Here is a 25,875-nt window from a genome sequence, read left to right on the forward strand (position 1 = left end):
TAAAAAAATAAAGAAAAAAAGTTTGAATGAGAAGGTGTGTGCAAACCTTTGACTGGTACTATACTTAGCTTGTTAGATTGATCTGCGCCCAAAACAAATGTAAAAGCCACAAGTTACCGCATGCGTTATGATGGTTCTTGATGAACAGTAATCAGTACTTCTGTGCAACATCCCTGCTTGTTGCCTGGCAGCCATGTGGAGATGACAAGACTGTTGGAAATCATTAGTCCTGACTGTCTTCTCACAGGGGAATACAGTAGTTCCTGCATACAACTCCCTTTATAACCAAATGTCACTATTTTTTGACATTTTGTCTACACACAATAAATGTATGTGTTAATTAGTCAGCTTGATTGGTCTTAGTAGATAGAAATTTGGACACGGCGAGATATGGGTGGCATCACTGTGCAGAACACATCAGTTTATTATGTCAGAATGTTAACATTTTGTTATGTGGCATCATGAGTTTTCACTTTCTAATTTCTCTGCTATTTATTTTCCTCTCCCTGGATGAAAGCGCCTTAAATAGTGGAGAATTACTAAGATTACAAAATAAAATGGTGGATCATCTCAGCCTCATCTGTGTTTGACAGTAGCGTTTGATTTATGCATTAGAGGACTACAAATAAAAAATCATATACTAATTGAAGATTGAAAAACAGTTAAACCGGGAAACCTTTTGTCATTTTCTCTCATCTCGGCTTCCCCTCTCTCTTCAATTTGTCTCGATTCTGCCATGCTACATATTCACAGCTCTCTCTCATTAAAACTGTGTAAAGTGTATTTTTAGGTGCCGCTGTCACCTTTGCACTTGCTGCCAAACTGAGTGTTACTGTGTGAAACTACCAGACCTATTAAACTGATTTCATTCTGTTAAAAAAAAAACTTCACTGCTTTCCCTCTCTCCTTTTCCTTCTTTCTCTCATTTTGACGGTCAGAATCCGACCCAGGTTGGCACAGCCCTGCAAGTTTTCTATAACCTGGGCAGTCTTCGAGAGACCATCAACTCTGTAGTGGGGGGTTACCGGACCACCATACAGGACAACATCTCCACTGCTCTTGACATCAAGGGCCTGACCCAGCCGGCCAACCCCAGAGGTAGGACAAGGTGCATGTGGTTCATGAAGACATTTTGCTCATACACGCTCACACGCTGGAGCCATTGTCCTAATTTCAGAAAGAGGAAAAACAATGGAATTTCGACATTTGTCCTAGTTCATGAGTTGCCTTGATCCAAAATAGATTATTATACCACGGCCACAGAGGATAGTCAAGTCTAACTGCGGGGCATATTTTATTTTGATGGCTCTGATATAACCTCTAAATCATCATTCTCATTGAGAGTTTTTCAAATAACCAATCCCACTTTTCAGGATTATTTAATTAACTGTCAAATTAGCAAACAACTTAATGGTAAACCAACACTAAATGTGTCCTCCCAAGAAGTATTGCGTGTGTATGTAGAGCCTGGTGTATTTTGTTTTGCTGTATCACAGAGATCCAGTGTTGTCAAAAACGTGGAATGTTACACTGTTGGACTGGGTATTATTAAAGCCCCACATACACTGCCCAGCTGTCTCAAACTCGAGCACCAAATGTTGATAAATCTGCCCGCCGTTGCCCCCAGCCTTTTAAGAAATTAAACAGAAGGAACCAGTGAACTCGGAACTGTGTGCTATGGTTTGGTCTTTTAATGGAATTTAATGCCAAGTTAAATTTCCTTGCTTTTCGTATTGTATTTGCCCTTTATTTGTGATGATGGTTCATGTCTCACTCATATACAGGCGCCCCAGGAAGAGCAATCTTGCCAACACCAGGCAACACAGCAGCTTTCCGTGCTGCTCTATGGACCAACCTGGAGAAGCTGATGGACCAGATATGTGCTTCATGCAGACAGGTACACACCCCAAAAATGACCTGTATTGCCAGAGTGTTTACCTACACATTAAACACTAAAAGCTTTGCAGCCGGCATGGCGGATGAATTACTGATGAAGTGTATTTTTGCTGTGTATTTCTCAGGTGCAGCACCTACAGAAGGTCTTGATGAAGAAAAGAGATCCTGTCACTCATGTGTGCTTCATTGATGAGATTCTCAAGGTGGGTGGGCTCCACTACTCTGGTTATCACGCATAGCGTTGTTTGCAATGTCTCACTGTGTATCTCTTTAAAGCATTTAATGCATGACGCCAATCCTGATTGGCCGGTGAATCCAATGTCCTTAAATGGTAAATCCTCCAAACCTTGAGAACAGGCCCACATGTTTTTGAACACTGACACTTTTTGTAATGCACCACGTGCTTGCAATGGTTTAAAAATGAACAAAAAAAAAAAAAAAACGAATGATGCTAGCGGCTATACAATCGTATGTTGGGTTTAAAGCAATATTGTGGTGTGGAAAGCAGCCAGCAGTTTCTCTTTACATCTAGCACTGAACGCAGGTGAAATACTTTCACAAAAAAGAAAACAAAGACCCAACAAAAACAGCAGGCTATCATTATCATGGGCCTGGTCACTTAAATAGTGGTAGTAATTGTATCAATAGCAATCACAGCAGTCATTAACACATTGTGTCCTTCATCAGCTTTTCGACATCTTACCTCCACAGAAACCTAGTTGTAGAAATCAGAGTGGGAGACTGTTACTATGGAAACAAAGCTCTCACCAATTATCCAGAGACGGAGGTGTGAGTTTGGGACCTAATGACATGTCTAAATGCAAGGCTCCTCAGCAGTGGAGCTTCACCATCATCTTCACTGCCATGGACAAGAGAGACATTTGTTCTCAGATTTACTGTCAGTGGGGCTCAGAACAGATGTGTCAGAAATGTACTGAAGACACAAACAAATCTGTGCGTGTAAAAATTGCGAGGGAAAAAAGTAGCAGAAAGTAAAAATGTATTTATATAATGTTTGACAAAAGTCACAAGAAAGACTTGATAGCAACGTTGAAACACGACTGTAAAGAGAGGCATTCACACAGGTGAGATGTAGATTGTAATAAATGAGCTGGAAGTCTTGTGCCATTTTGTATAATGTAATGTGAAGTGTAGTTAAATAGAAACTCTCCAATTCAGAAATAACTGTTGCACACTTCCCAGGGACCATTTCATGCACAGTTACACAGCTTAGTATGCTCTCTTGCACTTTCCTTCCTAAGTACGAGGATCGCTTGTGTTCTCCTCCCCTTAGTTACTGTTTCTTCAGGTGATAACAATTAGCTCACCACCCACTCATTCTATATGGGGGACAAACAACTCCTGCCTTGGACACTTAGAATATGATGAGGCGATGAACAGACCTGGTCTGATCTTTCATACTCACGTTATTTCTCTAGGCTGGATTATTGTCATTCATCTTTTAGTAGGAAAATATCTCTGCTACTGTGAGTGAGGAATGCTGCAGCCAAGCTAATGCTGTATTTCTCCTATTCCTGCTGCCACGGCTTTGTTTGTAGCACGGCACCTCAACGTGATCAGACTCCTTATGTCTCTGATTTGTTAAACCTCTACAAGTCTAATCAGTGTTTGCGATCTTGGTCGAGGTGTGGGCCTCCCACCTTGTAATGCTCCTTCTGTGGTATTGCTATTCTTTTTTAACATTAAAGCAAACCTGTTATGCTAATGCTAACAGATTGATCATGTTATTATTATTACAAGGCACTGCTAGAATAGATTTTCATGCCTTAATCTTTTACACTGCAACTCCTGAGTTTGCCATGAGCTCCTGTCTGATTGGTCAGCTGGCCCAATCTGTAGTGTGGAGCATCTCGTTCCCAACTGTCTGCTAGCGCTGGATTATGAACCTATGCCACATGGTGATTTAGATAAGTAATGGAAGAAAAATAAGCATGGTGGTCAGGCAGTTCACAAACATGAAAATGGCCAGTTTAAAATATTTGCTACACAACAATAAACTGCATCGGTTTGAGACCAGATGTTTGTAATAAAAGTAATGGCCCGCAAAATTCAAAATCAGTTATGTATCCAAACCACTTGACCACTTGATTTACCTATGTAGTCAATCAAATCAAACGATTGGTTTGAATAAATGGTCCATTCGTGGTCACTCACTGCCTTCCCTGAAGCAGAAGCATGGTACTTGTGTTGCTTTTTATTCCGTTCTCCTGCACTTGGTTCATTAAAAAGGAAAAGGAAGCGAGGATGTCAGAAGGAGAGGTCAGGCAGCTGGGCAGCAGACCTGCAGCAGGCTTCTCTAATGGATGACTGGGGGAGAATACACAGATACACATGTCCAATCCCATTAAATAATTAAAGCACTTTCCTTAGTCAGGCTCAGTGTGGTGAAGTGTGTATGTGTGTCTTAGGTCTATCTTACAAGCACTTTTTTTTGTTCTTAAAAACCCCTTCTGTCCATAATTCATGCTTGGAAGAGGTAGATGAAAATATCTACTCTGACTACCACAGTGATAGCCTCATTTTAACAAATCAGTTCTTTCACAAATCAGGACTAATTGTCATTTTCCTTTTTTTTTTTTTACTGTAGTTTGGCACTTTCAAACTTCAGAGGATCCAAATAAGCCTGAGTTTTCAATGGGTCATACTTTGACGCATTTAATTGGAATCTTTGTTATTGATTTAAAAACAACACTTCTTGTTTTCACAAAGATTTTAAAGATTCTAAAGTAAAGAATTGTTCTCTAAATGTCTGAAACCCCGAGTAGTAGCAGCATGAGGTTGGAACAGTTCCTCTACACTCGATACACAGCTACACAAGATGGTCTTCTTCAGGGCAAGTAGCAAAAGATGCTTTGAAGAACACCATCTTGGCTGGAACATGTTGGCATGATTGGCAACTCTGAGATCCCCAAAACTGAAGAGCACCAGAGGAATATTTGTTTATGGCTATAACTGAAGGATGGTTCAGTCCAGCCCTGACTATAAGCTTGATCATGCAACTTCTGGTCACAATATCAACAAGGAAGTTGGATTGACTGTGTTTGTTCTCTGTCTACCCAACGATAGGATGGTCAACCTGATATCCTCTTCTCCTTCTGGACCGATGTAACCAATACACTTAGTGATGAGTTTCACAGAGCAACTGAAGGTAAGACTGGTTCTCTTGCTTTACCACCCAACATGTTTGGCTCAGCGATGTGTGGTAAAGTTTGTAGGTGGTGAGGCTCCCACTCTTTCAGAGGCCGATTTAAAAATACACTATAAACCTAATAGAGCAGTTTACATTTAGCTTACATTATCTTGGTCAGCATTCTTTACACACACGCATGCACTTAGAGTAAAAAAACGAGTTGTGAATTTAGTGAGAAGCTTGTACATAGAGTATTGCATTGTTATAGTCAGAGGAAAAACTAAAAATAAATTCTGCGCAGTGCACTTGACTTTCTGAAGGAGCACAACAATCACAAACACGTGCGCTTACGCATGCACCCTTCATGAGGCAGATATTGGTGCCTCACCTCGTGCTTTTTCCTTGCCTGATAAGACTAAATGTGTACAACACTAAACATATATATACATACATATATGTACATATTTACATACGCAAATAGTCCATGGGAAGTGAGGACGCATAATAAAAGTGTCTACAAACATTAGAATTGGTGAATTGGTCACTTACAGAGAGAGAGCACCAGTCACGTGCCAACTGCACACGCACAGTATGTGAGGAATTACACATTCCGAACTGAGGCTCAACTGGTCACTGCTTATTGGTTTACCGCACAGATCAGTTGACAAATATTAAAAATTATTGTGTTATTATTTGTTGTTTCTTTCTATTCATTAAAGCCTCAGCTGACAGCACGTGCCTGGTTTGGTTCTGTTCAAACAAACTCTCGTGCACCTACCCACTCCTAACACAGACCAGACAGCTAGACTCTGTCTCTGGATAGACACAAGATATTTTAATTCTTTTAAATCAACGTCCTGATTGCAAAATAAATAAATTCCATCTGCTGAGGGTGAACTATTCTGTTAGCAAATTTAAAAATAATGGTGATATTTGCTGTAAGTAAATCATTTGGTAACCATGGTAATGCTTATGTGCATCATCCACATCATCAGGGTACAGGGATTATAGCTGATCAAACAGACAGTCAGGTGCCAGTGTCTTTGGGAGTTCATTTATCCATTTCATTTATATGGTAATGCAGTATGACTCCATGTTTACCACTCTCTGTTTATGCTGCTGATTCAGAGCAAAGATTAATTCGTCTAAGGTCGTGAATCTTTAAGGTTTTTCTCAGATGTACAACTGTCATTTGCAGCTGCACCACCTGTAGCACAAACAACTACTGGGAGGCTTCATTTGGTGAGGCATAATATCATCCATAATCATCTGGCTGTAACAAGAGCTCAGTTAACAGCAGGAAATCAATGAGGCTGTGGGTAATAAACAGCCTGTTGTTCATGGAGTGACTGGAGAACTCGGCAGCATCGAATTGAATCAGTGAAAGACTGTGGTACAACCAAGGCCTGTATTAAAAAATCCTACAAATCCTAATGCACAGCTGTTGTGGAGTGTATAAACCAAAAGCTGCCAGGAATAAGGAATAATAAGACATGCTCGATGTTGAGATCAGGGCTCTGTGTCGGCCATGCCATCACTTCCAGGGCTTCTGGTTCTTCTCTATGCTTCTCTATGCAGAATAAATTTGGGGCCAATCATACACCTCCCTGATGGTTTTGCATGATGGATAAGTATCTGCCTGTATTTCCTGGCATTGAGGACATCAGTAATCCCGACCAAATCCCCAACTCCACTTACACAACTGCAGCCTCAAACTTGCAGGGAACCTCCACCATGCTTCACTGTTGCCTGCAGACACTCATTATTGTACCACTACCTTCGGTGAACAAACTAATTAACTAACAATTCTAATACAGCTAAATATTTAAAATTTTCTCTGCTGGACATCTTAAAATTTTGAAGAGAAAATAAGCTTGATGTGCTTTTCATTTGCTACACTCAGTTTCCTTGGCTGACCACTGCGTCTACGATCCTACAAAATCCCAGATTTTCTGCAAGTGTACCCATAAGGATTGATTATGATTATTATTTATATTTTTGGAAGCATTCTTAGTTTACAGCCTTTTTCTCCACACCTGCCTAAAACGTTTGCACTGTACTGTATATCTTAAAAGGTCATGAAGGATGAGCATCTTCACATACTGGCTTTGTCTGGCTTCAGTTCGAGCGTTGGAGAGTGATTCATCTTATTCCAAAAAAAAAAAAAAAAAAAAAAAACAGTTTGAAATACAACTGTCAAAATTAAATTTGTTAACTTTTTAATTTGCCGTTTATTATGACTGCAGTCCAAACTGTAGTGTGGGAAAAAAGGAAGTGGTGGTGTGGCATTAATGCTTTGGAAAGCAAGCATTAAGTGCTTATGGTAAATTGAGCAGAAACAGACAATTAAAGAAGTTCAGCTTATAAGTTCTGCCCGATGCTTCTCTAACTCCGTTTGCTGTCGATGTGACCCGAGTCATGGACTGAGCAGCTGAGGTGTTGATAAGAGTCATACAAATGTGAAAAACAGAGTTTAAGAAAGTGAATTCATATTAATTTGCGCAGTCACTATTAATCCTGATTGAATATTTTGACAGCCCTACTTTTAAACAAGTACAGCAAACATCAAAAATACATCATTATGAACAAATGTTTTTCTTAATTAAAGTAGCGAGAGTCTGGATCAAACTAAATCAGCTTAATTGCAACATTATCAAAAATAAAAACCCTTGGGAACAGGTTGGTGAAATTCATCAGACGTTTTCCATTTTGCTGTCGTTCCCAACATTAAACAGACAGATGCATCTCAAAGTGAAGGCATTGAAGACAGTGATTGCTCAACACAGGCGTCAATAAGAGAAACAGATATATTTGGAACTAAATGCTTCTGAAGAATTAGACAATTAGGAAGTGCTTTTATATGGGAGTTGATTGTTATTCACCTCCCTAATCATCCCTCTCTTGTTCCTCCATCTCACCAGAATCTCTCTGGTCATTTGTAAAACAAAGCCACAAAATGCCCCTACCTCATTAAAAGTGAAACAATAAATAAATGAAAAGTGGGTGTATGAGTGAATCCTTCTAAGAGTAGGACTCAGAAAAACGAAAGACTTAATTGTTCCAACAATACAATCTCGCTCTCTCAGGCATACACACTCACTCACAGATCACATGGAGGCGTTTCAGTAGAGAGTTGTCTGATTACAGGGAATAACAAAGTGAGAACAGGAGAGGCGGATTTGGCTGCTTGCTAACATACTTGGCTTCAAACTTGCACTTGACAGAAAATCCTGCAGTTTTTGTCATGCTCTGTGTGTGCACTGAAAATATTCTATAATAAAAATAAACAAGGAAGGGTGATGTATTTATTAATGTGCAATATAGAGTCATATTTGTATAATCCTGTATATCTATAGTTCTCAGTTTTTCCCTCTCTGTCTTTGCATTCCTCTTCTCCAAACTAGCACTTTATGTATTGTGTGTATCTAACCCTAATATATCTTATTCCTGTGTGTCGCAGAGCTCCACTGCAGTCCAAAAACACATTAAAAACACATCAGTGGGCCATGCTGTCGCACTGGGTGACATATTCTTTCATTACAATGAACACACACACACACACACACACACACACACACACACACACACACACACACACACACACACACACACACACACACACACAATGTAGTTTGTCTGGAGCTCTTCTACCCCAAATATACATTAGTGAACCAAATGTGGATTAATACCTAGCTAATAATAGTCCCCAATAAATGCAAATTTTTCTTCTTTTATGTCTTTCAGTGAGCTTTTTTTTTTAAAAATTTTTTTTTAACTCCAACTCACACTAGCTCAGTTCATTTTAGAATGTGAGTCATGTATGTGTGTGCATATATCCCGATCATACGTTTTGATGGCCCTGTTAGTCTTTGTCGCCGCATACTCACTTCCCAAGGCTAACTTTATACACTGTTTGTTTGGCCATATTTAAACGCTGAAGTCTCCAGCAGAAAAGCAGTAAACTTAGAGATGAATGCTGCATCAAAAGCCTGGTACCTACATTACCCACAATACTAACTGCCAACAGTTAGTTGACTAGGATGTCTTATGCTAATGTAGCCTGGATTCTCTTGCTTGCAGCAGTGATGAGCAGTCCCTGTGACTCAGTTGATAACTAGAGACAAAAGACTTTATACAACTGTTTTTATGCAACAGTCCTCCTCTCTTTCCTCCATAACACGTGAAAGCACAATGAGTAATTCTTCTGTAAGAGAAAGGATTGAATTAGGTATGTCCATGACATCAGTCGAATGATACAGAATATATTCTGACCTTTTTAATTAATATATATATATATTATTACTTGACAGTAATAATGTGAAGAAGAATTTGTTGGAAATTATATGCAAATGTATACGCTATAACAAAACTGCTGTGTAATACCAGAAATGTATTACGAAAAAGTCAGTATATTTTTTCTCCTTCTCACATTTCTCTATCTCCATCCACGCTGATGGTACATCCCACACTGGATGTAGTGTCAAATCTTCTGAGAGGAAATGTTCTGTTCACTTCTCACTTATTTCCAGAAATCTTTCTCCCCTAACAGTGTCCCTGTTCTGCAATGTTCTCTTTTATTACCAGCGGGCTTAAGTTTAATTTAACAGCACTTTTGTCACGAAATGGTTAAAGAAAAAAAAAAAATCAAAAGAAAACCAGCATATTAGAGAATAAATAAAATAAGTTTATCACAGAAACCAGAAACTGTATAGTAATTAAAGACACGACAGGCTGAACTCGAGACTAACATACATCTTTATGACTGTGAATGTTATTGAATGGAGATGGAAACCAGGGACATAACAAGCCTAGCCAAAATGGAGATAAACACGATTCTCATCCATGACGTTTTAGACTTCTGCATCGAATTGAAGCTAAAGCTACAGCGCAGACCCTAGCACCGCAACTGATGTGCACCTCCCCAGAAATGTAACTATGCGTCGAGGTGACGCAGAATGCAAGAGCTGTGATTGTTCTGCTAGATGGTAGCGTGTTTCGCCTTCGTATTTCCAGATGCTTCTTCCTCTCTTGAATTTTCGAATTGATTGTTTTGGATCAATAAACAGAGAGGAAAGAGGAAATTTGTATGACTCCAGCCAAAGTTTGGTGCAAGTTATGCTTGCCATTGTTGAAAGTGAAGCAGGACGTAGAAACAAAAAATTAACTCAACTGGCAAAAAAGGCGCAGCGCCGACTAGTGTCTGGGTGGTGTTTTTACAGAGCGAACCAGACTGATGAGCGCACAAGTATAAATGGCTCTCACTGGAGTCGGCTGTGGTGTGAAATTTTAAAGTTGATCTGGAGCCAATCAAATGGTTTGGGGCTAGCTTTGTGTTATGAACAGCATGTCATCTGAGCGCTCTGGACTTAAATTTGTTTACGTTAATGCCTCTAACTGGTTGGAGGAATTTCCAATTAAATGCAGAGGTATTTCTTTCTGTGAATCAGTGGAAACGCGTCTCATTATGGGTTGATATTGTTTTTTTTACAGTGTAATGTGTTCTGTTGACAAATCTAAAATGTCATTTATCTGCCTGTGTCTTTGCAGCCTCATCCTTCCTGAAGCAGGCGTTTGAAGGGGAGTATCCTAAACTGCTGCGGTTGTACAACGAGCTGTGGCGCCGCCTGCAGCAGTACAGCACCAGCCTGCAGGGGGCGTTGACAAGCAGCGGAGGGCTGGACACCTCTCTGGACATCGCCGCTACAGAAGCAGACAACCAGGACCTCTTCACCCACGGCAAGCAGGACTACAAGTGAGCAACACACAAATGTAGCAGCGCATTCATTCACTTCAGGATGGCATCACTCGAGTGTCTTACTTTGTTTCGTGCGAATCAAGACAAAGGTTCACTTCAGAGAATATTTGTTCATTCTGTCTCAATTGAGTTTCAGTCGAGTGATTGTGCCTTCAATAGTGGATTCTTTCCAGCAGTTAGATCATTAAGGCCTGATTGCTGTCTCCTTTGCACAGTTGATGTTGAGATGTTTCTGCCACTTGGGCATTTATGTGGAGTCTAATCTGAGGTGATATCAATTTGTGGTTTGTGAGGCTGGCAACAAACCTCCACAGCACAGGTAAGTCTAAGTCTTCCTTTCCTCAGACCATTTCAGCATAGTGGTTGACACCACTGGACTTGAGGACACATTAAAAGTTCTTGACGTTTTCCAGACTGACCAACCTTTGTATCTTAAAGCAACGATGTGCTGTTATTTCTCTTTACTTCATTGAGCGGTTCTTGCTAGGGATGCCTCGATCAAGATTTTTTGCCCCATTCTCTTTTATGATCCATTCTCAGTCATTTAATATCATCCCTACTTCTTGCCACAATATAGGACAGTCAAATAGGGTTATTCTCTGAAGAGAACTTTGTACCTCTGCACAACATGGTGTCAAACACATTAAGAAGGCAAGAAATTCTACAAATTTTCCCTGGACTGATCTGATAATTGAAACTCATTCCAGATGACTACTTCGTGAAGATGATGAATACTATGTGTGCTGAAATTCTTCTTTGGGAGAAAACCTAGCCTTATTTGCTCACCCATTTGAAGTCTAAGACTATACCCATTGCCATCTTTGTGTAACACAGTGTTTCCATGGTGACATGTATTATTTTGGTCAACGGCGAGATGGAAACTGGAAAAGTGACAGTATCCACGTCCCTCAGCTTTGGATAGATAACAACGGAACTCTCTCGGCCCATCCTGCTCACTGAGAATTAGCTAAAACATTATTGCTGTAGTTACCAGTTCTCTCAACTGAAGTACGAAACGGGTTGTTGAGAGTTGTTGGCATCATGAGTCTTTGACCTACCGAGCCGTCAGGCCAAGTTGCCAAGATCCTGTGAGTGGATGTGTGAATGAGAATGGATGTGTGTTGTAAGTAGCTGGTAAGTGCTGTGGAAGACCTCCTGTGTTGTCTCTCTGTCTGTCTCCGTCTGCTGCTGTAGCTCTCTTTTGGTCATATGTGAATATTTCCTCCACTGTCCATCTGTAGTTCAGTTTTCAGATTTAGCTATGTGACCTATTGCGTAACCTTCGCTATGTTCTATTAAGAAGCTTGCCCTGCAATGTTTCATGTTTTATAGAAGCAACAAATACTTTTACCTTGTGTTTCCAGCCCTGTTAGCCCTGGTGTATAAATTATCAGCGACGGCTCAATATATTGCTACATGTTGATAGTACTTTCTCTGTTAACAATATGTCAGGTGAGTGTTTGTGAAAACAGCGTTAGACTAATAGAAGAAACTGAATTTAGGTTTAGGATCAGGCTTGTTCCAGTGCATCCCACAGATACTTGATTAGCTTGGGATCTAGTGAACTGTGTGCGTGTGTGTGTGTGCGCGTGTGTGTCAGGCTGCATCCTGCTGGGGATGGCTGCTGCCATCATGGAGTGTCATTGCTATGGGGTGTGGGTTTCTGGTTTCACAGCAGGATGCAGGTCAGTGTTATTTACTTCTCCTGTAAGTGGTTTTAATGTTGTGGCTGATCGGTGCATAATAATAAGCTTCTGCAGGGATATGTATTCACAGCTGGACATTTGGAGATGAACTGCTCCAATGCACTTATCAAACATATTAAACACTGTTTCACAGTCATTCATTTTAAGATGATGAGTCATCTGTAAAGCTTCCAGAACAATGTAATTTGCAAATTAGTTTTATCTGATTGATTCAGCCAACAAGACATTTAATGGAGGTGATGATGTCTCTTTTGGGAGTTAACAAATAGGATGGATGCACCTGCAGTTGAAGAGAGAGAGTGTACGTCAAGAATGTAGGAGCGGGAGCAGCAGAAATGAAAGGTTGCAGGTGCCTAGAGGAGCGAAAGAACAAAGGAATGATGCAACAAGTGGATGGAGAGTCCGCATAGACGTGACAGAAACAACGGATGTGCACTAATGACGGGAGCGTGTGTGCAGATGCTTGGGAGTGTAGTTCCACCTCACACCAGTCATCCCGTTGACTGAGGGGAAAAGGACTCATTAAAACATCTCGCTCTCATCACATACTGATGTAAAAGCCAAGACATGTTACCTTAGGACTGGATCAGGTCCTTTCTTGTCTTCTGTGCATAACAATTATTAAATCATGATGAATGCAGTGCACGCTGACAGACACTCACACACACACACATGCGTGCACACACACACACCCCATTGTCTGTAGTTGCATGTCTGCATTGAATAGTAATAGGATGAGACACGGTGGCATTTCGCTTCCACTTGTGTCTGCAGTTTAAGTGCTCCATTAATAAATGTCAGCACCAATCCTGTAGACAATTAGAGGATATTATATGCCGGCATGAGACAATAAATAGATTGTGGGTATTGTAATCCTGCGATAGATTGAAATTGTTGCATTTCTAAGGGCTACTTTACGACAGTGGGCGTCCCCCTCTTTCCACTGCAGATTCAAATGTATGTTCGAGAAGGAAATGCCAGAAAGAGAGGAAGGAGAAAAAAACACCAGTAACTTGTAGTCATCAAGATGTCACACCCTGTTCCTATAGGAAAGAAAAAAAAGAAATTGAAATTTGAACCTTATTATATTAACTACCTGAAATGACAGAAACCAATCTTGAAAAAAAAAAAAATTGACTTGTACTTTAGTATTTTAGTTTGGCCTAAGTTCCATCCACTAACATGGAGGAGGTGGAGCTTATGACCTTTACTGCAGCCAGACACCAGGGGGAGCTCTATTTCCTTTAGCGTCACTTTAGAGGAGCTGTTCTGCCATCTGTACTTATACAGTGTATTAGAGATCAGCTGATTTTTTTTTAATTTTTTTTATTTGAACCCCTCTAATCCTGTGACCATGTTCATAGTTTATTACTCCTGTGTTATTACTCCATGCTTCTCATGTGTATTTGGAGGAGGGAGAAAAAATGTGAGAAAATAACTTGTAATATCAAGTATACTAGATGTAGAATTTCTTAAGATGAGGTCTTGAAAACTGTGTTGTTTTGGCATTGTTTATAAGTTCAATACATCACGTACATTTCTTAGCTGTAAATACTTCCATCAATGGTAGATCAATGGCGTTTTGATCGTGTGTCCCTGCCTCTCTCTCTTTGTGCATAGCCCAGAGAAAGCTCTGAAAGACTCCCTGCAGCCGTATGAGGCAGCGTACCTCTCCAAGTCCCTCTCTCGCCTGTTTGATCCCATCAACCTCGTATTTCCCATGGGCGACCGCAACCCGCCCTCCAACGACGAGCTGGACAGCATCATCAAAACCATCAGCAGGCAAGTACAGGACATGCCCGCTGAACCTGCTGGGAGTGACAAAAACCTCTCAACGCTGCCTCTGCCAGTTGTGTGTAGACATGTTTGTACAATATTCATTTATTCAACAAGATCTTTTAAGTCAGACATATATCTGATTGTTAATTAGGACATTTGTTAGTAATTGCAACATTGAGGAGAAGTAATAGACAAAAGAAGAAACCCAGAAATCTTCATCAATGAAATATTTTATGGATGGCAAACCTGCTGGTATTCTGTGTTCCTCGTTCCATGACTTAATTTAAGTTTTCACACTGAACAAATTTTAAAGGATAATTCCAATAATTCTGCCCCTGTTTAAAGCTGTCTTATTTAGTTTGCAACTATTAATGTGGCTTTTCATACTAACTGCTTGCTTTCTCTCTCACTTAAAAACAGTCCAGTACAAAATGATATTTGGACAATGAGGTTCTTGCAACATTACAAAAATAATTAATTGTAGAAGTTTTGTGTTCTACCTAATGCTATATGAATGTTTCAACATTCAGAATGTACTGCAAATCTAGAGAACGTATCTAAATGACATATTCAAATCTTACTTGTGCTCTCACAAGACACACACAGGATGGACATCCCTTTCAGCAGTAGTCAATAAAAACCTATAGAGCCACGAAGTTACTGGGAAATACGCAAATATTTTTCAACCACATTTCTGAAAACTGGACTGAAGAAAATATGAACATTTCTGGTCCTGTGTGTGTGTAAATTAGCCCTGATGGCTGGTGGTCATACTCCTATTCCCAGAAGATCGCTACAAGATCATTAGAGAGGAATAAGGCAGTATGAGATGGAATAATTAAAAGACAAGTGATCGAAAACCATGTATGAATCTGATGGAAATAGGACCTTTCATGCTTTAATTGGAGGAAGTTTTCAGGCTCCTCACCCACAGAACTCCCCTCAGCCCTCTCAGTTGAAGCTTGTCTGTCAAGTAAGTCACATGCTTTTAGTGTGCCACTGAAAAAGCTGGATAAAAGCATGCAAAGTGGGAAATGGATCTGGCCACTGATTCCCTCGTGTTATCCCTCACATCCCTTCATTTTTTAAGAGAGAGTACAGTGCCATTAGCTGGGGTTTTAGAACCGTCTCTGTGGTCCACGAGAAATTTCTGGCCGCCTGAATAAACGCAACTTATTGAACCCATTGTGATCTAGTGCACAAACCAAAAGACAAACCGCTGTTTGAATGCAACACGTAAACAGTTACTCCGTAGCCGTGACAACAGTGTTTGTGAGGGTAGGGTAGGGTATATGGTGGATGTGGGGGTGGTTTTGAGGGTTTCATGTTCACCTATATATTTTGTGTGCAGAGGTCTCAGTTACTTACTCCAGCATTTGCTTCTCCTCACTTAGAGCTTTATATTCTCAGTTTGAATTTCTACTATCAGTTTGTGAACTAATTTGGCCTCCAATAAGATAGCAGCACTTTTCAACAGCACTTACTGGCAAACATCAAGTTAAAATAATATCACATTAGTCCCTAAAAGCAGCGTAGTAGAGACTCTTTATTCTCTTTCTAAAAAGCATTTGGGGTTATGAAAATTGAAATATCCAGTCATCTGTATTAAATGTGAAGCAAAGAAGACATCAGTCTGTAACCTGCATGTACACACATATTTGCTGCTGATATTTAAAAACCAAATGGGATCTGTGTTTTTTGATGAACACATGGTGCGGCTGTGTCGCTGCTAACACTGTCACAACACTGCATTTAAAAAATGAGCTAGGTTATTCTGTTTTGATTGATTTATCGCATTTGTTCAATTTCAGTGAGCTGAATGTGGCATCAGTGGATCCAAATCTCTCTCTGGCCGTGGCCAAGAACGCTGCCAAGACCGTCCAGCTCTTCTGTGTCAAGTCTGAACAGCTGGTGCGTACATAATTGTATCACAACATATGACCGTAGCAAAGTCATGTGGTTTAAAATTTTGACAAGGGGGACAGATCAACGGTATAAAGTAAACAGAAAGGTTTGTCTCTACATTATCGTGTGCATCTTGTCTTGTGTACATATTGGACACGGGCAGTCTTTTCCTGTATGCCTCTATATAGCCTTACTTTGCAATCTGTCACCCCTCCCTCTGTCTGCAGTTGTGTACTCAAGGTGATGCCAGTCAGGTGATTGGTCCATTAACGGAGGGCCAGAGGAGGAATGTGGCCGTGGTCAACTCCCTCTTCCGTCTGCAGCAGGCTGTCGCCAAGGTAGGCATAAATACTGTCTGTTAAACAGTTAAACGTGCCACTCCACCTACCCCACAATCAAGCGCACTGCTGTTGCATTGCTCAGTGCGTTAGAGAAGACTTCCGGGTATACAGAAACATCACCTTGACAGTGGTAATCTTTCAAATAGCATCTTTGGAAATCTCTAGTGATTCTCTATTTCTAGAGCAATTTTATGGATGTTAATTTTGGATGTGAGACTAATTAGTAGGTGTTAAGACCTGAATTGACCTGACTGTCAGTTTTGGTGGGCACCTAACGAAATACTAAATGAAAGGATAATGTTTTGTTAGTACACGTGATCCTGACAGTGGTAAAGAAAAGCTTTTTCAGTTTTAACTGTATGTGGATGTCTAGTCAGTGTTGCTGGTAACTGGAGTCAGTTTGAAGCAGTTAAGTCATCCATGTGTGCTTCATCCTTCACGTACCAGGACGTTCTGCGTACGTGCAACTCGCCCAACTCGTGGAAGTGTGTGTTTCAAACCCAGAGCGCTGGCCAGCTCTGAACAAGTGAAGTGAGCAAGTCAGTTCTCTCTGGAGAGACCCTGTCTCGTGCAAAGGCTGATGCAGCTGTAGCATCCAGCTGTCTCTGCTGGATTCTTTCCATAATTAAAGATGCTTTTTTTCCAGTTAGTTTACAATAGTAGCTGGCAGATTTGGGAAGAGAGCGCGTAATTATGCATCCTGGTATCAGCAACCTGCAGTGTCTTTGGTTGTTTACAGCCATATTCCTTTGTGTTACCACTACTGTATCTGTACTACTTAATTTTTAAGTCTAATTTTATAGCCATTAATGTGAGTTTCTCTCACCCTCTGTTCTCATTCATTTCATTATTTTTTTTAAGTATATTTTTTTGGGCTTTTTAGTCTTTATTGAAAGTGACAGTGTAGAAAGACGGGAAAATGGGAAACACCGCCTCTCGTTTCATTATTTATTGAATAGAAGTCTTCTCTTATTTTGTTGTCTTGTTGTAATGGTTCAGTCTTACAGGATCCATGATCCATTCTGAGTCCCTTTGGACTCTCCATTACCAGGATACTAAAGACGGAGTTAAATATGTAACTTGTTAAGGACCTACTATAATATTTTGTAGAAGATCCTTGATTTTTCTTGACAAACGGTCATGTATTTACACAGCTGACTCTAGTGCCTGATAACATTAACAAATACACTTTGGACAATATGACATCAAATCACAGCAAAACTGAAATTCCAGTTATCTGTGCTGATTCTGGCAGGCTTAATGGAAATCAGTATTGTATGTCACTATGTGACAGTTTAAATATTAGTAAGCATCTTTACCACATACACTATGTTTCTATGTTTTCAAACTGAAAAATATGGAAAACTTTGAACATATCTTACTGTTTCTGATCCAAAACATGATTCATGCTTTGGTTTCCTCTCAACTTGCCATTTACGGTATCAAGCTGTATCAAGCGGCTTCTTTATCTCAGGTACAATGAGCCACTGACTGAAAACCATTTCAGGACGCCTTTTCAGAGGGATGCGGCACTCAGGAAACAGTAGAATAATCGAGGCGTGACTAGCAGTCAATCAAACGTTTTGTTGTGAATAGTCAAGGGACTCTCCATGGGGAGCATCCATGGAGAAGAAAAGATGCAATTTAACTGCAGCAAGCTTGAGAATAATCAAACATGAAGGCACCAGAAAACCAATTTATCCTCCAGTGTAATGAGGTGTTACACTGCATGCTACAACGACAAGACTGTATTCATAGGATTTATTTTATTGCTGCAAACCAAACCACACACATTACATAAGCTTCCCATGTCCTCCCGTCTCTCCTTACATACGTATTGATCTTTATTTACACGACTTTGAGTGTTTTAGCACCTCCATGTAAAGGTGATACATGGTATATGGTTCTCTATTTATAGTCTCTCATTTGGGTCAGGTGCTTTGCCTCAAGCCGTTGAGCTTTGCAGTCTTACACTCAAAGTCAAACTCCATAAAATGCACCAGTTCAACTGCTTGCTAACACAAATACCTAATAAGACGAAAACATAGCAGAGCCACCAAGACGATCTGCTGACGCTCGAACTGAGCGTTAGAATAAGGAGGAAAGGTGATTTAAGCCACGCTGAACGAGGAATGATCGTTAGTGCCAGGGACTTCTCTGAGTATTTCATGTGTATGTATCATTTCAACTTTAAAAACTGGGAAAATTGGGAAAGCACATAAAAGCAGTGAGGTGCATTCATACACCTGTATTTGTACATGTACACAGCTCATAATGTTTCTCTGTCTACATTTATATGAACACAAATTATTTAAAAAAAAAACAAAACAACAACAACAAATTTTATGCAAAATTTTATGAAGAGGGACATCAGTGAATACATAACAACAGTTAGACATAGACTCTTTTTATTGTCAATCGGAAATAAACAAGAAATGAAATATCAATGCACTGCTCAGGAAAATAAGAGAATAAAAACATGTGATAAATATGGCTTACAAAGTGTGTAATAATAGTAATTCATTATTATTAATAAGGAAATGTTTAACGTGATCATTTCTTTCATAATCACATTATGATTATTACATTATGACGCTGGTGAATCTTATGAATTTTTTCTGTACAGTAGTTTAAACAGAACTATGTGGATGTGAATGTTGCATGTCCCCTGATGCCAAACTTATCTTCACCCTTCTTCTTTTTTTTTTTTATTTGCAGATTATTTCAGGTTTGGGGTCATGTCCACCGGCTGTTGCGGAGGCCCTCTCTTCTTCCTTGGAGGTATCAAAGCAAACCGTGGTTTTAATTTACATATTTTTTATCGATTCAATTTTTGTATTTATTATGCACAATATTTCATGACAAGAAGCTTATTACCTGCTCTGACACCTACGTCCTCCTGGGTATTTTTATTTTGATGGAGATTTTTGGACTACAAAAAGACTAAAGCTCTTTTCATTATAACCACAAATTAGAAAAGTAGGATTTGAGAGGTTGTTTTCAAATCTCAATAGAGTCTTAAGCGCGACCAATTATGTTTTCTTTTGAACTATGCTCAACTTTTAATTTACTTAATTATTTCATTTAGTTAAGTTTTTTCTCGTCTTTTTTATGAAGATGTCATTATTTTTCTCACAACTTAGACATTGGATGGTTAGCTTCTGTCTTGCTCTGTGAGCAGAAACATAAGACATTTAAATAGAAGTTTTATTGATTTCTGTCTTGCATTTCATTTTCCCTGTCTTCTAAACATTCTAGTGCTACAGGTATCATCTCTGGTGGCTCCAGTTTTCACAGGTCATGGATGTAAAATGCACGTAGACTGGCTGACAGAGGCATACACACACAAGGCAGTAATTTGATTTAATTCCACAGGTGTCTAGCTCAGGTAGAGCTTGTTTGACCAATCAGGAGCTGCTTTCACAGATCCATTAAGAACTTAACTGATTTGCTTTTTTTTTTGACATAGTAGCTTAATATTATTTGCTGAGGAATTGTTCAATACGTTTTACCAATAAATACATTTTAGTTATGGTTGGAGATCGGCCGATACAGATTTTCTTTTAGGGCAGATACCGTTTTTTTTTTTGCTGATTTTTCTGAGCCAGTATTTTGAGCCGATACTGCTTTTTCTCCTTTTACTTGATAAAAATGACACAATCATAATAAACAAATGATACAAGTCTCAATGTAACCAAAAACACAAACATTCATTAAACGTTATGCATGCAAAATAAACAGTTAAAAGAGGTAGAACACTAGCATTTTCCAGCTTCCAGCTTGCACAAACTCTGCAAGTGGGGCAAGGGCAATGTATGGACTGCACAGGTCTGCACAGGCTGTGTCTGTGTGTGTACTGATACCAAAACAACAAATATCGGCCGATGTATCGAAACATAAAATGAATACTGCTCTGCTCTGGTCTACACTCATCTTTTAGCGACACATCCATAAGATCCTTACATCAGACATTCATTCACACATTCATTCATTTCCCTACCCCCTACTGCACATTTGTCTCAAAAAGATAGGTTAACCTGAAGGGAATCTGTCTGCAGCCTTTAAATTCCTGTCACACACACAGATCTATCTAGTGTATCAGATGTTCAATTTGAGCTGATATTGGAAGGGTTGGAGCAGAGAAACCGTCCAGCGTCTTACCAGCACACACACATCCACACAACTGATGCCCATATATTAAATATAGCTCTTATACATACATATTAATATATATATATATACCTTCTGCTCACCTGACTATGCATGTTGCTATGGAAACAGTGAGCCTGGTGGACCCAGGTACACACAGTTCCTATTGTCAGTTCAGGCTATGCAGTTTACTCCTTTTCTATCCTCATAATTGCACTCCACCTTCCTCAGAGAATGTGACATCACTTTGTGTCTTGTTCCTCTTCTGACTCAGGGAGTGCAGGCCCTGATGAACAGCGCGGTGCAGCCCCTCCTGCAGTCAGTCAGCGACTCCATAGAGGCCATCATCATCACACTACACCAAGAAGACTTCTCAGGGTCAGTCATTTTCTGTCACTGCCTCGCTGCTAAAACGATCAAATTATGTGTGAGTCTGAGTGGAAAGGGAGTGGAAAAAAAATCCATGCGGGGAAGAAGCTTGACCTCAAAAGTGAACCTCAGTATGTTTTGGGATGGACCAAAATGTGTCTGTAACACTGAGGCACGGAGGATTGAAGGCTGTGCCTGAGTGATGTTATTGTCTATATCACATATTAAATTGATTTATTTATTTAAACAAATGTGTTTTCGGGTTTATTTCAGTCAAGTACACACATCAATAAACAACATTATGTACACATGTAAATAACAGTAATTCATTTCTTTCTTTTAACCGTCCACTCGTTTTAAAATTACACAAAAAAGCGTGTAAATTGTACATCCAGTGAACAGTTTGTGTGCATGCTGGTGTTTACATTTTTTAAATAAGTTTTTAAATCTATTAAACGTGTGACATTTTTTCATTTCTAATTCTAGGTTATTTCATAGATTGACTCGTATAATTGATATACGTCTCTGTTTTACATTTGTTTGCACCTTTGCTTTTGTGTACATGCAAATCTGTCTTGGTTCATATCTACTAGATCGAGTTGAACATATTTTCATTTACTTTATACATAATTTGACAGTTTTATAGTTCACAAGACCATTGCATTTTAAGGTCTGTGAGTTTGGTACAATAAATGCAGTGAATGTTTGTTGAGGATGTATTTTGTTTTATTTAATATTGCAATAGATTTTGATGTCATTGTGTAGCAGGCATACTGGCATAGGGTTTGTGTCATTTAATGTAATTTTGTGTGTGTGTGTTACAGGCCTCTATCCAGCCCTGATAAACCAGATGTACCATGCTCCCTGTACATGAAGGAGCTGCAGGGTTTCATCTCCAGGGTGATGGCCGACTACTTCAGGCCCTTCCAGTGCGTCGACTTCATCTTTGAGAGCACCGAGTCCATAGCCCAGAGGGCCATCGAGCTTTTCATCCGGCACGCCAGCCTGCTGCGTCCACTAGGAGAGGGCGGCAAGATGAGGCTGGCCGCTGACTTCGCCCAGGTGGAGGACACTCTTTCTCAGGCGGATGAGTCAGAGGCAGCACTGAAGTTGCAGCTTCACCAGACTGACTTTGTGTGTTTTTTTGTGTGTGTGTGTGTCAGATGGAGATGGCTGTGGCTCCTCTGTGCAGGAGAGTCTCAGATTTGGGGAAACCATACAGGATGCTGCGATCCTTCAGGTACGTTTGTTTGTGTAAGACGAAGACTCATCACAATCATATGGTGTGCTTTTAGTGGACAGGAAAGAGGATGGAAAATGTTCCTCATCATTAAGCATTTTGTATTTTGGTTGTACATTCACTGAAGGTTCACACTGCAGCTTTGGTCAGTGCAGCCTTGTAGAGGGGAGTCCCTCACAGCTTAGTCATGGGCACACATCAGCTCTTTAGTGATGGTTACACATCTAACACATCTAACATCTCACATGTTAAGATTTTCAAACTAATTTTTTATTAAATCTTTTTTTCTTCTGCTTCTCGTAAACTGATATCGTAGGTGAATCTTCTGGTTCTGCTCAGTGATGAAATAGACTTAAAACTTTAACACCTTTCATCCTGGTGCTATCTATTTTGAAATTTCACCAAAACAATGGAGGTGATTAAAATTTGGGTGTACCTTTAATTCGAATTAACCCCTCTCATTCCTCTAATTTTCTCCTAGATCACCTAAAGTACATTCAAAGCTGTTTTTCAACTCAAACAGACAAATATGTAATAATTTGTACATACAAAAGAAAGAAACTATTATAAACCATAAAACAAAAAAATAACAGAAACAGCCCATTTGTTCAAAGAAGGAGTAGGAAGAACACACTTTTTATTTTAATTCCTATTGCTCAGTTTGTATCATCATTTTTTCTGTATAAACATCCATATATATATATATATATATATATATATATATATATATATACACATATATTACATATATACATTACATTAGTATCTATATAAACATACAATTATACATTACATACATATCCATATAAATATGGATTGGATCCTGAAATGTATGCATGATTCTAATCGTCGAAGACGTGAAGCTTTCCAGTGATGGATGGTTGGCATGTACCAAAAAAAAAAGCTAAAGATAGTTTCATTCCCAGATGTACAACTAAATGTGTTTACTTGCTGATCATTCCAAGAATCAGATTTTAGACCGTTGTTGTCAAAACATGATCATTCGTCACAAAACATGATGAAAGAGTTGGTGGCAGCAATTCGTTGGTGCGTTCCTCTCATTTGAATGTGAACTGAATGGCATTCATTCACACGTTGTTAAATCCATCCACATTTAGTCGTTTCCACAAATACAACTGTATTTTAAAAAAATCTGACATATTTAAAGTCTTTGCTCTTAAGAGCGTCACAATTTAAAACAACAAAGCCTGCGGTCAAGTTACTGGTCTCAGCTCGAAACTAATTCGGTTCATTTCAGTTTAGAAAGAACTGATGGATAGAACTAATTTCGAAAGACACTGAGCCTAATTTGAGGCGTTGCTGGATGCTTGCCTGCTGCATGTTTCGTGTTGTTTCATCATTCAGATGTAGTTCATTAAAAAAGGGCTCACGCGTGTCAGCTCACAGCCCATTGACAGCTTCCATTTAGATTGAGGTGGGGGGTTGTCTGTCAGTGTCAGGAGGGAAATGTGACCGTGCAAGTAAAGGAGATGGTGCCTAGAAGATTAAAAAAGCAAAAATCCATTCAATTTTAATTATTAGCAGCAATAACAATACAAATTCTCTCGAGACCCCTGACTATATAATTTTTTTTTTTTTTTTTTTTTTACTAGATAATTCTTTTTATTTTAATCTTATTCTTTATATTTTTACTTGAGTGTTTTTTTTTTATGTGCAACTAAGCTACTGTGACCAAGCAATTTCCCTAGTGGATCATTAAAGTCTATCTAAGTGTCTGGAAGTGGATTTTCAGAGTCTTCATGTGCCTTTAAGGAAAACAATCAAAACACAGAAGAAAAGATCAAGATTCAGACAGAGAAAACCTTCATTTGTCCTGCAATGGGGAAATTGCAGTTGACAGCATCAAACAAGAGAGCAGCAAAAATATCAAGAGCAAAAAACTGTAGGATATGAAAGATAAATAATAAAATAAAATAGAATAAAAAGATACAAGTACAATCGACTACACAGGGTTTTGAATTGTGCAGATGATTGTCAGAGAAGTTGTACACAGTACTTAGTAAACAGTAAAAGTGTTAAACCTTGAGGTGTAATAATATTGCGCATATTAAGTGTGTTCGTTGTGGAGCTGAACAGCAGCAGGAAGAAAAGAATCTTTCCTTCACACAGAGAGGGTGAAGCAGTCTGTCCCTGAAGCTGCTCCTCAGTGCTGTCAGGTCACCCTGCAGGGGGTGGTGCTCCTCGTCCAGCATGGATGGTAGTTTAGCCGGGACATATTCAGTAGCATTCAAGACAATGTGCTTTAATATTGCGTGTTTTGTGTTGCAGGCCGTTCCTGTTTCAGACCAGCGAGCTGATAGCCAACAGTCCAGCTGTCGGTGACCTGATCCCATACAGCACCCTGCTGCACTTTCTCTTCACCAGGGCCCCATCTGAACTCAAGTCCCCTCACCAGGTCTGAACACACACACAAAATCCTTATCTTATTCTTAACTGTCAACACGCTGTATTCACAGAAAAGAACGTAAAGTATATATTCGTTAATAACACAATAAGAGTCGACTAAGAGAGATTCCCCTTCCCTCACAGAGAGCAGAGTGGTCCATTGCCCGCTACTCCCAGTGGCTGGATGATCATCCCTCTGAGAGAGACAGGCTCACCCTCATCAGGTGAGCTGTGGAGTTCGTTTTCCTATTCACATTTTGAGGCTGTTTCTAGCCGAGCTGCGCATAATAAAGACGAAACCAGGCGCCAACGCCAGAGAAACCAGGATGAGAGGAAATACTCACTATCTCTCCACAGGGAACATTGACACGACCAACAGAGCACGTACGCATTGATCTCACTGGCATTTAAACGGTGTGGAATGATCAGCCTCTAGTGGTGAACTGTGTTCTGGAGGGTTGTCTTCATGTCTACGGGTCACTGCTGCTGCTGCCAGTTCTTTTTCAGTCGCTCGTAGTTTCTAAACTGATTTTCCTCTTTGTGCCAGTGCAGTTTTATTTTTTACTTGGAACTCCTTTTGAAGCACTATAGAAATAAATGTGTTATATTTTTCATTTGAACTTTCTGTTCTCTCAGGGGTGCTCTGGAGGCCTATGTGCAGTCGGTGAGGGCTCGGCAGGGGAAGGAGTTTGCCCCCATCTACCCCATCATGCTGCAGCTGTTACAGAAAGCCACCAGCGGTTGACAGGAAGAGCATGAAGAGGACAGCTGTGGCCAGGATGGTGTCCACCATCTGTGTTGGGCTATAGCACAGAAGAGTAGAGCGTTTGTCAAGAGAGAGGGAGGATGTTGAGTTAGGAGGTCCAGCTCTGTCCACACTACATAAAACCTTCTCTGGACAAAATGACTTTTAACAGCTGCTCCTGACTCACTCTGGTGTAGGGATACGTGGGATATTTAGATTTTCTTGTGACCAAAGCTCAAAATGGTGATAGACATGTTTAAAAGAATGCAATGTAATAACATTTTACAGCTGTAAGAGTGTCTGTATATCAACAGGAAGTTGAATCCAAACCAGTGAAGAGGTTTGATTAAACACTTGCTGTTTATCTGAAAGGCTTTGTGATTATCACATAAAACATTTGGATTCAGCTCTCTCCATACACCTGTAACTAACT

General features: G+C 39.8%; 1 protein-coding gene across 1 annotated transcript in view; it reads left to right on the top strand.

Moving 5' to 3' along the window:
* Window positions 1-25,813, top strand: part of cog5 (component of oligomeric golgi complex 5) — a 61,418-nt gene extending 35,605 nt beyond the window's left edge. Inside the window, exons 8-22 of the mRNA XM_047574970.1 lie at window positions 939-1,098; window positions 1,785-1,897; window positions 2,022-2,099; window positions 4,984-5,065; window positions 10,595-10,799; window positions 14,129-14,290; window positions 16,099-16,198; window positions 16,420-16,530; window positions 19,252-19,314; window positions 20,957-21,060; window positions 21,876-22,113; window positions 22,215-22,291; window positions 24,581-24,707; window positions 24,842-24,921; window positions 25,334-25,813. Of these exons, the coding sequence (XP_047430926.1) occupies window positions 939-1,098; window positions 1,785-1,897; window positions 2,022-2,099; window positions 4,984-5,065; window positions 10,595-10,799; window positions 14,129-14,290; window positions 16,099-16,198; window positions 16,420-16,530; window positions 19,252-19,314; window positions 20,957-21,060; window positions 21,876-22,113; window positions 22,215-22,291; window positions 24,581-24,707; window positions 24,842-24,921; window positions 25,334-25,442 (1,809 nt within the window). The 3' untranslated portion in view covers window positions 25,443-25,813. The remainder of the gene's footprint in view (window positions 1-938; window positions 1,099-1,784; window positions 1,898-2,021; window positions 2,100-4,983; window positions 5,066-10,594; window positions 10,800-14,128; window positions 14,291-16,098; window positions 16,199-16,419; window positions 16,531-19,251; window positions 19,315-20,956; window positions 21,061-21,875; window positions 22,114-22,214; window positions 22,292-24,580; window positions 24,708-24,841; window positions 24,922-25,333) is intronic.
* Window positions 25,814-25,875: the final 62 nt, after the last annotated feature.

This window comes from Mugil cephalus, chromosome 22 (genome assembly GCF_022458985.1).
Source record: "Mugil cephalus isolate CIBA_MC_2020 chromosome 22, CIBA_Mcephalus_1.1, whole genome shotgun sequence".
NCBI lineage: Eukaryota > Metazoa > Chordata > Actinopteri > Mugiliformes > Mugilidae > Mugil > Mugil cephalus.